A 13,927-nucleotide genomic window follows, 5' to 3' on the forward strand; every position below is an offset into this window, starting at 1 on the left:
GAAATGAACCAGGAAGAGCAAGTGCAAACAGATAATGTGAGAATAAAACATAGAAACAGAGAAATTCCTTTAACCTAAAGCAATACCAGATGTCATGTTTTAAAATGAAAATACATGCGTGCTATAACATGTTTCTTGCAAAACTGCACATTTGAGACCTATTTAGCTAATGGAAGTTCAAAGTGGGGAAGATTTATGAAATTATTTTGTTAAAAATTACATAGCTACAATTTCTTAAAAAAAAATTGTGATTGAAACAAGAAAAACATACCTTTTGTCCCCTCTTTTCCCTGTTGTAGGTGAATTACTTTCACCAAATGGACAACTTATATCTGAAGACCCAGCTTTTAAAAGAAACAGGATTATTAATGTTCACAAAGATGATACCAGCAGTTGCCATTCTTACCTGTCTGCAGAAAACTGCCAATCATCAGAATGGTCTAAACCAGAAAAAGAAGCAAAACAGGATAGTTTGTATTTAAGTTTAAGGAAAAGTGTGATGGTAAACTCCTCTGATGAACTCCGTTCACTAGGAAAAAACAACTTAGAAAGCAAGGAAGGAATGCCACTAACTGAAGAACTGGAGAACACTTATTATAACAAAGTCAATAAAAGTACATACCAATATGCATGCAATACTTTACCAGTGGGCCTGAAGGAAAATGACCCTGGGGATTGTAATGCCTTAGATGTAAATAATGTAGAAAACAATGTGGAAATAATTAGCAAAGAGCCATCAGAGACAAAGAAAAGAACAGGTGAGCCGGAGAATATAAATCAAGTTAATAACACATTGGTATCTGCAGACCCATATAAAGCATTGCTGAAGGCATCTACAAATGAAGACTTTTCAGGGCAAGGATCAATAGACAATGACATATATTCTTCAAGGCTTCAGCATGATGAACCCCATGCAGATGAAGAAACCAAGAACGGTCCCCCTTGTTCAGATCTGATCCATGGGGCAAGTGATTCAGAAGCCACGGGTTGTGTCAACATGGACGAGGAAGAAGTGATCAAGTTGTTGATGAGCAGAGAGGTCCAGGAGACAACAGAGTATCTTCAAAAGCAGGTACTGTGGTAGCAATTCTATTCTATTTAATACTGTAAGGATGTGCTATCAGACCTGGCACAGGCAGCCTCTCAAACTAAATGATTAGAAACTGGAAAGGAGTTTTTATCCAGCAGTCTCATGATTTGCAGGCAAATGTAAATCAAGATATTTAAGCAGGATGGAGCCACTGGGTTCTCGTTTTCAGAGCTGAAGCCTTGTGAGGGAATTATCCAGGAGGAGATTGTGCCAGCCAACAATTTAGACCTATATTAGAAATTTTCTTTTGAGATCTAAGAACATCTGAATGGAAAAAAGTCATTTTTCAGAAATGTACACATTTACACTTTGCTTTCCCATCATGAGTTACAGCACTGCATGTGGTAAGGCTGAACATTCACCAAACACAACTTCAATGAATTCGCTGAGCCTAGTTCTTGGGTATCTAAATATCCATGGGCAACTTTAAATAAACAATGTGGATGACTGTGGCAAAGTGGCTGCTGATTGTGAACAGGTGCAGAGGTGATACAGTGCAGAAATGATCACGACAGACAATTGTAGTCCAGTTTGGAAAAAGGGACATTTAACAATAAGCTCCGGCTATACACATCAATGTGTAAAGCATGGAGAAAAAAAGACAGGGATTGCAGCCAAATAATAAACACACGTTATCCAGCCCATAATAATACTTACCACGGTCACCAGGCTGGGTGCATGCGGTAGTCCTCGTAGTGGATGATAACACTTATTTATAGTGACTGTAGTGAAGTGCTGGTCCGGCTTTGTGCTGGCCCAAGGCGACAGCTCCTAATACGTGTTAGCCATCTGGTGGTTTACAAACACAGACAATTACTAACAGACACAGACAAACAAAACGCTCACGGTTATTCTTTAAACACAGGTTTCTCTGGGTCTCTCACAGTTCTTTTAGTCTTTAACACAAAACCAAGCGAAGGAGTAGATTACGATTCTCTGGCCCGTTTTATGCCGTCACGCATGACTCCTTGGTAAACGAGTACAGCTGTCTTTACAATCTGCAGCTGCTACGTCGTTTCCCTTCCAGGTCAATGTGTTCTTGCAATGGAGTCTTGACGCCTTCCAGACTGACCGAATTCCCGACCCTGGGAAAGAATTGTCTGGCCAGCCCGTCCAAAGGACCCTACTTTCGCTGCTTAGCGCCCTCACAGGTAGGGAGGGAGATTTACAGCCAAGGTTCATTATATTTCTGTCACAATGACGTAAGAAGTTAGATTAGGAGAGGTGTCTGTCAATGCCTAATGCCGATCATGATTCACAGGAGAAGACTGACAGGATCTAATAATGCAGGGAACAACTGGCAACCACACTACAAAGGAGTGGGGCTAAATGGGATCTTGTCTGATATAAATCTTTAATTAGCTGTGGCGCGTCCCTTCGCTGGAGAATATATTAGGTATGCTAGCTTGCAGCACACACCCTATTTCTAAACATTTTCTTGTAAGGCTAACATCACTTTTGAATGACTTGTTGGATTCATTTGAAAATGTTCTGTTTAGTATACAGTATAATTAAATAATGGTGGATGAATGGAACAAGCAGAACAGACTTTTATAACAATGTGTTCTCTCCAAAAAACTGAAAACACCAACCACAGGCTATTAATCTGCGTTATCATTCACAGCACACATTGCTGTGGTTTGGTGCATTAGAAACCTTTCTAGTTTGTACATTATTTCTGGTGTGCTGGTGTGTTTTGGTGCATTTGATTCAAAACTGATAACTTTTGACATACTATAGCATAAGACCATTTAATTATGCAAAAGTGTTGAGAAAACTGGTTGAAACTCACATGCTTATTAAAATGCACACACACACAAATCCATCCTATCAGTACATGTGGGGAAGTGTGGCAAAGTGGCTTGCAGTGCACAGGTGTAGAGGTGATGCAGTGCTCAAACAACAACAACAAACAGTGTTCACGGTCCAAACAGTTTCTTTAATTTGTTTTCAGGGTTTGGCACCATGAAATAATAATGCTGGCAACTACATGTGTAAACAATACAGGGTTTCAGTCCCAAAATAATAATACACAAAGGCAGTGTCCCGGCACGGCTCTGTGTCCTTTCGCGGTGCTCCTGTGCTGATGGTGAATAGACAGTTAAGTGTGACTGGTGCATCGTTTGCAATCCAGTTTGGATGCGGCCTTAATAGTGACAGCTCCTGCTTTGCTTAGCCATCTAATAATTACAAACAAACAGTTAATAACAAACACAAATACAAAACACTCACGGTTACTTACCATAACCAAAACAAAGGAACAGACTGCATCGTCACATCGCCTGAAATACCCTTAGTCACGCCTCCTCCAATAGCTAGTTCAATCACATTTCTTCCAATCCACGACTGACACATCGCCTACCGTACTAGGGCGATGGCTTTTGGTATTGTGACTCCACCCCCTTCCTGGATGGCCGGCTTGTGACTGACCCTGGAATGAACTGTCAAACCATCCAGTACGAGGCACACTGTTCCTGTTATACAGCGCCCTCACAGGTTGGGGCAGAGATTGTTGATTAGGATTCATTTGCTTTCTGTCACAGGAAGTTAAGGCTGATAAATGTCCTTGCAATCCTATCTTGTCACACAAGCAGTTAATAAAGGAGCATGGCAAATTCCACACAGGCAAACAGAGAAGACAGCATTAGTCTGTTAAGGGCTCAGAGCCAGCACTGTAAATCTTCTGTAACAATTTGGGTGAGATCCACCGCTGTGATGGGAAATGCAGAAAGAGGATCAGAGACTACCACAGGATGAGTGGTTTCTGTTATGTATAATACAGTAAGACAAAATAGTTCATATTTCCAAACCCTACCAAATGACATGAATTAACAGCAACGCTAGTGCTGGATCACATATTTGAAAGTTCTTTAATAGAAAATTGGATTAAATGTATTGAGAGGTAAAAATGACTGTTTATTTTTTGAAAGAAGCATTATTGATTATTAAGATTCTTTTGATTGGTCTACTGTACTTGTTTCCCAACAACTCTTTTTTTTTTTTTTTGACATTCACAATGTCATAAGGTCATCCGTAACACTGTAGATAGTTTTAATTTTGATTTTCAGGACATCATTTTGTATCTATATTTTACATTTAGCCACGTCTACAGTAGTTAAAGGCATGTTTAAGGCGTTTTATGAATACCAGCTGGAATTTAGCTGAAAGCCCTTTCAGCCGGACACAGTAAACTCAAATTAGTACATGTGTAACATTTTGCCGCATCTAAAGTTAAACACACTATAACCATGCTTTATGAATACAGGCCTTGTAGTGTTTTTGTTTTTTTAAAGGAAGCATGGTTAAACATTGGAATTTGAAGTGGAGTGAAAATATTCTTAAAGAACAACCCTGCCCTTCTCCCAGATCCTTTCTTTGTTTCTATTTTCAAGCACTTCTTTAGGGATCACACTTACCCTTTATGAGCCCTAGTACTACATATTCACCAGTGTTGTTGTCCTGATTTCCGTTGCAGGTGGGTGACATGGTTGCAGTTTTAGAGGCCTGTGATATAGTGGAACATTTAGTCCTCAGAAACACAGGGCTGACTGATGACTTACTTGGGTCTCTAGCAACAGCGCTCATGAACAGCCAATCTGAAGTGGAAATGATTAACCTGAACCTCAATAACATTGGACCACAAGGAGCCTGTATTCTCACATATCTGCTGAAGGCCAAGCCACAGGTCAAAGGTCTTCTGTAAGTAAACACGATTATATTAAATGTGTCTTCACAAAACTGGGGTTCAAATAATCATCCAGCATACTGACTGGCGGCACCCTCTAAATCACAATATGCTCAACCTTTCCAGTTGTAGATTCATATGCTTAGTGCGGCTATGCCATACTAAATCACCACATGCTTTTACTTCCATACAGGTTATTTGGAAACACGTTGGGAGATGATGGAATTTGCATATTAATAAACGGACTGACAGAGCTTCATATCCAAGAAGAAAATGAGAAGCAGATCTTTGTATCGCCAGTGCCAGCAGAAAAAGAACAAAACCTAAGTGAAAAAAAGGACCTCCTCTTATCAGAACTAGACATTGGGGGCAATCAGATTACTTGTAAAGGAATAGAGTGTGTGGCATCTTTTCTAAGACAACAACCCCCACTCCAGTATTTGGGCATAGCCCAAAGTAATGCAGTAGATACTGCAGGATGGAAAGTTTTATTTGATAGTTTAAAGATAAATTCTAGAATCAGTCATATAATTCTAGATGAAAATCAACTGGGAGATGAGGGAGCAATTCTGTTTGCCGATATGTTAAAAGCTAATCGGAGTCTTCGCAAGGTAGATCTGGACTGGAATGGTATTGGACAAGAAGGTGGCAATGCCATTCTGGAATCTTTGCAGTCTCAGATTGGGTGTTCCTTGGAACACTTAAGCTTGGAAGGGAATATGATTAGCGAAGAATTGTTAAAGAAAATCAGTCAACAACTAAAACCAAGGACTACCTAATCATGGTTTCAGGAAATACTTTTATTTTAAAATGCTTTGAGAAACTAAGCTTAAAATAGTTTGTGCATTTATTTAATGAGCAGTTACTGTTTTTATGTATGCACAATGACTGTTTATTCTTCAGCACAGTAACATTATGTGTACACCCCCCAACTTATGATGCACCCACACCAAAATACTTCATTATAAATGCTATGTGTTACCCTGAACATTGAACACAGCAAACTAAACTACCGGGCTATATTCCAGTGGCAAACGGAAAAGATGACTTCATATATGTTGTTTAAAATATCCATACTAGTAACACACACCCAGGTGTTCCCAAGTGTGAGAAGTCTATAATATGTACCACCGCTTTGCCATTTGTGTAGTGTATTTACAGTGTTTCCCAATATGTGCTTTAAAATAGAAACATACTCAAAGTTAATTAAAAGGTTCATTATCTAGTTTAGATTGATTAATATTAGTAAAAATCAACACTCACTCTAAATCACACCAATATCTATATACCTGTGTCTACACAATTCTTTATTGAGGTATACACTTCTTCATGAAAATATAGAAATAGAAACACAAATCTATTTTGTTTATCCATCAACAGCACAAGTACAGCAACTTAAATCAGAAAACAAAATTGTTTCAAAGGTGTCAATTCAACTTCAATAACTACACAACTCATATAAGGCTGTAGTTTACAAACCTAAAAAGATCCAATGCAAAGTGTATTTTATCATTTTCTGATCCTGTTTAACGAATTAAACTGAGGAAGCAAGTCATGTCGCAAATGTTCCAAAGCAATAATAATAATAATGTTTGAAAAAAATTTAAAAATAGAAAAAAAACTGTAGTACATGGTTTAAAGAAAAGTGCAGCTTTTACATTACAGAGATCACCAGATTTAACCATGTTTTGTTTCTGAGAAAGCTTTCATATTCATATTGCAATTATCAGAGAAAAGGAGAAAAAAACCCTGGCTTTTCTGGACAGTTTCCAGCAGTGATCTGTTTATTCTGCTTCTTCAACTGCCACAGACGAAACTGCTTTCACATAATATGGTCCTTCGCGTAGATATGTCCTGAGACGAAGGTATTGCTGGTTCCCAAAAATTCCGGCTGTCGATTTGGAATTTACAAGCGTGTTTACAATTTCATATTTAGCATCCTTTGATTCCTTGTCAGGCTGAGCTGATCTGTCTAGAATATACTCCACAAACCCAGGAGTATCGATCATCATTTTCTGTCCCCATGCCTGGCTAGCAATTGCCTTTAATAACACAAAAAGTTATGGATGTGAGAAATGTGATTTTATTTACTGATGATGAAAATGTGCAGAATTAAAAAAAATAATTCCTTTTATTAAACAATTGCATTAAGTGCACCACACCACTTACGCTATCTGATGCCCTTTTAATTTCACCCTTTTTACATACATTTCCTAATCTCAATGATATAGTGTAGGTTATCACATACTGTATATTTCCACATAAGAATGAGACAAATGTGCATCTTAACTGAAGAATTTAAAAGTAGTTGCAATAATGCAAAAATCTGTATTGGTAATTCAAGCAAGCATATATATATATATATATATATATATATATATATATATATATATATATATATATATATATATAATAGTATATATATATATATATATATATCTACTCTTATACACACACAATCTAATAAACTGGCACAGGCTCCTATCTCTGAGCTCTTGCAAAGCCTAAGAGCCTGGGTGTTCTGTACTCACCGAGAACACCTTCAGTGCACTGCAGTGGAGTTCTGGGAAAGGCTGGCAACTGATGTTCTTAAATAACTCCAAGGGCTGGTTGGAGAATGAACTGAACCAGGACTCTGTCATTGCAAGCAGGTCCTCCGTCTGCTGCTCTACCTAAAGAAACAAGCATCATTTCAGGAGGCTCCAAATAACACTGAGGTGTCAGCTTCAAAGTTTTATTATTCCTGTTTAATGTTTTAATATACTAAAATATATCAAACACTGCATGCTTGTGAAAATCATACTGAACTGAAACCTTTACTCAATCACAATGTAAAGAGAATCTCAAGATGCAAGGGACACCTTCATTACCATTGCCAGAACATTTATCAACAGTGTTTGATCAAAATAATATTAAACTGCTGTACTATTACATCTTTAATCCTTTGGTAGTATTGTTTATTGTAAAATGTAAAGGTTTAACATGTGTGTGTGTGTGCATCCAAAACAATAACCAGTATATCTGTGTGTAATCTAATGCAGAGAACAAGAAGCCCTGTAATATAATCAGTTATATTAAGTACAGATATGAAGTATTGCAGTCTTCACGCAGCGAGGGAAATTGTCCCCATGCCTTCAGACGCATGTTTCTGTTGGTAACCAACCAGCTGATTCCCCTGAAGACTGACATGCTATGCAGGCAGTACAAAAAGTCCTCACTTACTGGCAGAGTAAGCAGTAAAGCAATTGCCTCCAAACACCGCACTCTCAGCTCTGTTGTTGCATTTCTTGCCAGTTGACTCATCCTCTTCAAAAGATTCCGAAATTTTTCACCTAAATTATTATTATTTTTTTTAAAAATCAAATGTAAGTAACAAATCACATTATTCAATCCCTATAAAATGCAAGGACATGATTCTCTTAACAGGAAGTATAATAAAGTAACCTTGTTAATGAATACCATGCTTTACCCGTTTTCTGCAGAACTTGCTTTCCTTCAACGTTTGATCCCAGAATTCCTACAGTATCCAAAGCCACTCCTGTCATTATCGGATCCTGCCCTTCAGCCATTTCAAAGACCTTTTTAATAAATGCAGGGTAGCATTCACAGATCTGCTGTGGACTGTCCACTACAGCCAGGTTTCCAAAGAACTTCACGAGCCCTGCAGAGCGAGGAGCAGATATTTACTGTTCAAACCCTTATTGTAAAAGGAGATGTACACAATGGTCTTTGTGAAATCAAGTGAACAGTATACTGAATGCCACGTGCAAATTTATTTTTCTATTCACAATGAAGAATTACTTTTGCTAACCTGTGTTGACATTTTAAAGACAAACTATTGTATGACTGTAATATTTGCATGAATAGGCTGATAAAATTTCACCTCAAACTTTCAAATAAAGTACAGGCTATTCTGCTCAATTACTCTTTTGTCAAGACTCATTCATTGTGGAAGCATCCACTACCAGTTCTATTTAAATGTAATAAGAGTTCAGTATATATCTATCTATACTTTTTTTTTTTTTTTTTTTTTTTTTTTACAGGGTCCAGTTTTGAAATCTATCTAGCATTCACTGAAATCCAACGACAAATGAATCACATTATTCCAAATGACACCGTGTTTCCAAGCAGATGTGGAGCTTGATTTAAGGAAAATATTCCTGAATTCAGCTCTTCAATTAATTGTAGTTATATAAACAGAACACTCAATGAACATTTGTGGCGTGCTGCGTTTGTTTTACTAACAAGTGCTACTGTACTCCATGAACAAATCCTCTATTAATAATGCATCAATTCTCATGTTAAATCTCCTTGCCTCGTGTATATTCATTACACTATATCTTAAGAAAATGTTACCTGGTAGGTAGAGGCCAGAAAGGGGATCTGATTCAGCACCAATGATCATGTTTGAGATTTTATCAATGATGCCTTGCTGAGCAAGGTACTGCCGTCCATGTTGACTGTGAGCCAGTGTCGTTACCATCTCAATAGAGGTGGCTCTAAGTACAATGCACAATGCAAATTCAACCAACATGCCACATATCACATTTATACCGATTGATATTTTTACATTATTCTGCCTTGAATGCAAAATACATACTGTAAATTATTTTTAAATCAGGTTAAATCAGCAAATCCAGACAAATACATCCTATCCTAGCTAATGACTTAAAGAAAAACAAAATCCCCATGGCTAATATTTACAATTTCAACTGTAAAAATGAAAAACGTTGCTCCTCAAAAAGCTTTTATGAAATACAGTGTAGAAGCCAAAGCCATAACAGCTCCATCTAAATATTCCAGCTGAATATCCCAGCTGAAAATTCATTACATGTTTTAACAAATCAAGGCTTTTACAAACTAACTATATCAATGTTTTTTTTTTTTTTTTTTTTTAAACTCACCTAACCAGAATGTCATCTCCTGTTAATTCTCCTATCAGCTGGGATAGAAAACTGCTGTTTGCACAGTACCCCAAAGAGACAGGAGAAACAGATGATATCCCCACAATAAGCTTAAAAAAATACAAGCAAAACGAGATTAAAATGTTAAAACACTTGAAACTCAATCAGCGCACTCACATACAGAAAACAAATTATAAAACAAAGCTGTGTGTATGTGTTCAATGTGCAGAATGTGACTACAAAAGGACACGAACAGTGCATATGGGTCCATATTTGAATTTTAAATCTTAAGCGGTACAGCAGATTCAGTTGGGACCCTGTTCAATGTGTAGAGTGTGACCCTAAACAATTACGTTTTATGCTTACATTACATCAAAAAATCAGCAATAAAAAATACAGGGACAGATGATCAGGATCAGATTAGTGAGTCTTCTGTGCTTGAAACCCTTCATTATTAGATGAGGTGTATTGTTAAGTTAAAAGAACAGCAAACAATAATCCTACCTCATACACCCTATATCTTATGACATCACTCCTGGTCATCGCATCTTTCAAGTCTTGCACCAAGTCACTCATGAATAAAGCATCCAAACCTGCTTTTGTCTGAGCCAATTTTGAAAGTGCTTTTATAGCCTACACAAAGAAAACCAAAATATGCATTGGGTTTAATCGTTTTAATGCATCAAATATAACCTGGAACGTTAATACAATACACAGTAGTGGAAATACAAAAACAGTTTTACATATAGTTAGAAGAGGGAATAAGCACACACACTGTAAGAAGTGTGGCTGAGCAAACCACCTTTGCTTAACGAGGTGTCTGAAGGAGACGTTAAATGGTCTCTCATAACATATTTTACATGTTTGATTAACTAACAAATACCAAGTGTTTTATTACAACATTGGGTAGTAAAGCATTTTCTTTCTTCTATTTTTAAACCCAATTTTGAAATGGCTATTTCTAATGATTTGTTTATTTAGCAGACGCCTTTATCCAACGTGACTTACAGAAACTGTTACCTCATCGCCGCAACTGACTGATGAGAAGGACTGGCGATCTACAGGTGGCCTTCGGTAACCACCTTTTTACCCTATGAACCCAACCAATGAACGCTGCCAAGCTACTCAACCCTGGAGACTACCGTGGCTCATCTCTGCCTGACCAGTAGGGGTTATAGAAGTGGACGGGGCAATGCAGGCCCACGCCTCAAGCCAAGATCTGCAATTTTTGCACAAAACGTATTCAACCATGCAGTGGTGCTTTTACAAGATCAATCACTGGAGACCCTTGTTAAACATATTGATTTTTTAAATGTTAGCTTTAGTTGGGGGGGGGGAGAGTTAAATTATTGAAATTTTTATTGTGGTTGGGTCTCCAAATGATATCTTCTATTAATGTTTTATACTAAAATAAAGTGTTATTAAGATACAGTACAATGGAATAATAAACATCACACTCTACCTCATTAGCAACAGATACTTTCTCCCCTCCAATACACTGAAGGACTTGCTTCAGCACCTCACGGCTATTAGCAATTTCTGTTACAGCTTCTGAATGTTCAACCATCCTTCCGATCTTAAGAAAAAGAATAAATAACTGCATTACTTCGAAGTTCATATTAATTAGAAGATAATTCATAATGCATTAATATATTGTATACCAGGGGTTCTCTTACTCGGTCCCGGGGACCCCATGTGCCTGCTAGTTTTCATTCCAACAGAACTCTCAATTACTTTACTATACCCTTAATTGAACTGATAATTTACTTAGACAGCTGCAGTTCAAGTTATTTATAAAATGTTAGCGATAGATTGAACTCTGCAATTCTAAGAGCTGAAAGTAAACTTGAAGTGCAACTGTCTAATTAAGCAAATTATCAGTTCAATTAAGGGTATAGTTAAGTAACTGAGTGTTCGGTTGGAATGAAAACCAGCAGATACAGGGGGTCCCCAGGACCGAGTTTGAGAAGTCCTGCTGTATACATACAATGTGAACAGGCAACAAAACAAAGAAACTTATTTTAAATTAAACTCTGTATCTGAAATAAATCCTATTGTCGTTGACATTTTTATAAGAGATTTTTTGTAAATGTTTATTGAAAACTTTGCCAATGCTCACCTGATCCAATGCAAGTGTTTTGACTGAATCACTAGGGTGGTTCAGACCTCTTTGAAGCTCTTCTCTAAAATTTTGGACCAAGTGAACAGGTTCAAGGACCTGCAGAATTCGGCCAAGAATGACCACACAAAGTTCAATCTGTTCCCTGTCCATGAGAAAGAAAACTGTTAGCAATTTATCCACTATTTTTTAATAACGCATTACATGTGGCAAGTATACAGTACCAACAATTACAACGTCCTACTACATTTGACAGCACGTTACTTTTTGATGTCAATATGGACTACGCAGTGGTCGCCAACCCGTCCTGGAGAGCTACTGTGGCTGCTGGTTTTTGTTTCAACCAATCTCTTACTTAATTGCACCAATTATTGGCTTAATTAGTCAAGATTAACAGGTGTTCCAGATCTTTAGCCACTGACGATGTAAAGACACCTCTAAATACCTGCAGGATAGTGGCTCTCCAGGACCACGGCTGGAGACCCCTGGACTACTGCACCAGCTGCACTGCCCATTGTATTAAATACATGTTAACTTTGATCACATAGTAGGAAGTCAATTTAACACAGCAGTGGGTTTCATTTTGATTACAATGCTTTATCTGCTTATACCATTTATGCTTTACCATTCTGGCAAGTTTGAATTTTTGTTTCTAGAGACCAGGACCAGGATTGGAGACCCCTGGAGGGCAGGTATCCCTCCAGGTTTTTATTTCAACTGTATCCTAAATTACTTATTTAGACCAATTAAGTGCTTATTAGAAGCTTAATTGATTTAATGATGTAATTTAGGGTACAGTTGGAACAAGAACCAGGAGGGGCACTGGCCCTCCAGGACCAGGATTGGAGACCTGCTATAGACCAATTTCATTACATTTCTGTTTGATAAACTGTATTGCCTTTATTTGTAAAATATTTTGCTATTTTGTGACTAAGTGGTTATTTAAATTGACTTCACTTTTGAGTGGCTCTTATTATTTAAAATACACCTGCTGTGTTTGTAGGCTACATATTGATGTCCATATTATGTCCCTTCTTTCTCACCTCTGAATTACCCGAGTAATATACAGGAAACAGCCTCACCAAGCTCTAGTTTAGCAGGGGTCAAGGTGTTAAGCTCTTTACACTGCAATGAGCAGGTTTAGATTAGAAAGGAGCAAATTGGTATCCTTTAGCTGTGAAATCTACACTTAGAGTTGATAAAACATTTGCGGACAGAAATGCATTTTTGTAATGTTATGACTGCGCTTCTTGGTGTATATCAGGAGCAAACTCTCAAATGCACTAAGCTGTAGTTTCACACGTCAACAACCACACATTAATATATACCCGGCAGTTACGTTGTCTCTAACAAAATTAATAGTTAATAGTTAATTAACAACTTTATCAAATTTCTTGAACGAAACTATCAACCATTAACTGTGAACTGCGAGTAACTAATGTCATATTGGAAATCTAGAAGTTACAGAACATGACTCAGCAAAATGATACGGTTATTTTTAAAACATTCGCGGCTAAAACAGCACAATATCCACTGAATGCCCTGCATGTCAAATTGTACTTCAAAAACATTTTCACATTCACGTTGGATGTGATTTGGGATGTAAACACCGTTTCATTTCAAGCCCACCCTGCCTTGACTGAGCGTCGCCTAGTCACTGCAGAGATACACACCTGTCATCGGTATTTAAAAGCGAAAACAAGGCTTGTAGCGGCAGCCCCGAAACAGTCTCCCTCAGTGTGTTTAAAGGGATCGCTAACACGGCAGTTTGTAAACTTCGTAATTCTTCAACGGGCTCTTCCAAACCAGAAATCTCTGACAGCAGCCCTTCTATGGACGCCGCCATTCTGAAAAGCTGTAGGTCTCGTTATATACCGCGGGAATGTGCCGAGCGTTGCCTCCTGCGTGACTGTGATGAGTGAATGTGCAAATCCGCCTTTTCAAAAGTGGCTCTGCTGTACGTTTGCAAAGTTCATTATTTTCAGCAAAAAATGAGTTCTGCAACACGTGAGTACAAACAGTTTATTAAAAAAATATATAATGCATGCGCCCCAGTGTCAAGAAACGTTCCAAACTTTCCAAAAGTACCATGAATAAAAAAAACAAAAAACAGTACCACTTAGTTAGAA

General features: G+C 37.7%; 1 protein-coding gene across 1 annotated transcript; it reads right to left on the minus strand.

The window, feature by feature from the left end:
- Window positions 1-5,140: 5,140 nt before the first annotated feature.
- On the minus strand, window positions 5,141-13,661 carry LOC121307520 (26S proteasome non-ATPase regulatory subunit 5-like). The gene is made up of 10 exons (XM_041239706.1): window positions 13,472-13,661; window positions 11,799-11,943; window positions 11,142-11,255; window positions 10,184-10,312; window positions 9,680-9,789; window positions 9,132-9,274; window positions 8,245-8,436; window positions 7,998-8,107; window positions 7,307-7,447; window positions 5,141-6,817 (listed from the first exon to the last, which is right to left on the minus strand). The coding sequence occupies exons 1-10, from the start codon at window positions 13,642-13,644 to the stop codon at window positions 6,560-6,562; spliced, it is 1,515 nt and encodes a 504-aa protein (XP_041095640.1). The 5' UTR covers window positions 13,645-13,661; the 3' UTR covers window positions 5,141-6,559.
- Between the last annotated feature and the right edge of the window lie 266 nt (window positions 13,662-13,927).

Source organism: Polyodon spathula, chromosome 56 (assembly GCF_017654505.1).
Source record: "Polyodon spathula isolate WHYD16114869_AA chromosome 56, ASM1765450v1, whole genome shotgun sequence".
Taxonomy (NCBI): Eukaryota; Metazoa; Chordata; class Actinopteri; order Acipenseriformes; family Polyodontidae; genus Polyodon; species Polyodon spathula.

Excerpts from the sequence above, each read along its gene's own strand:
- LOC121307520 (XM_041239706.1), bottom strand. The coding sequence starts at position 13,644 with ATGGCGGCGTCCATAGAAGGGCTGCTGTCAGAGATTTCTGGTTTGGAA. Across the intron at positions 9,275-9,679 it reads GGAGATGACATTCTGGTTAG|AGCCACCTCTATTGAGATGG; the intron begins GTGAGTTTAAAA and ends CATTGTACTTAG. Across the intron at positions 6,818-7,306 it reads GTGCACTGAAGGTGTTCTCG|GCAATTGCTAGCCAGGCATG; the intron begins GTGAGTACAGAA and ends GTGTTATTAAAG.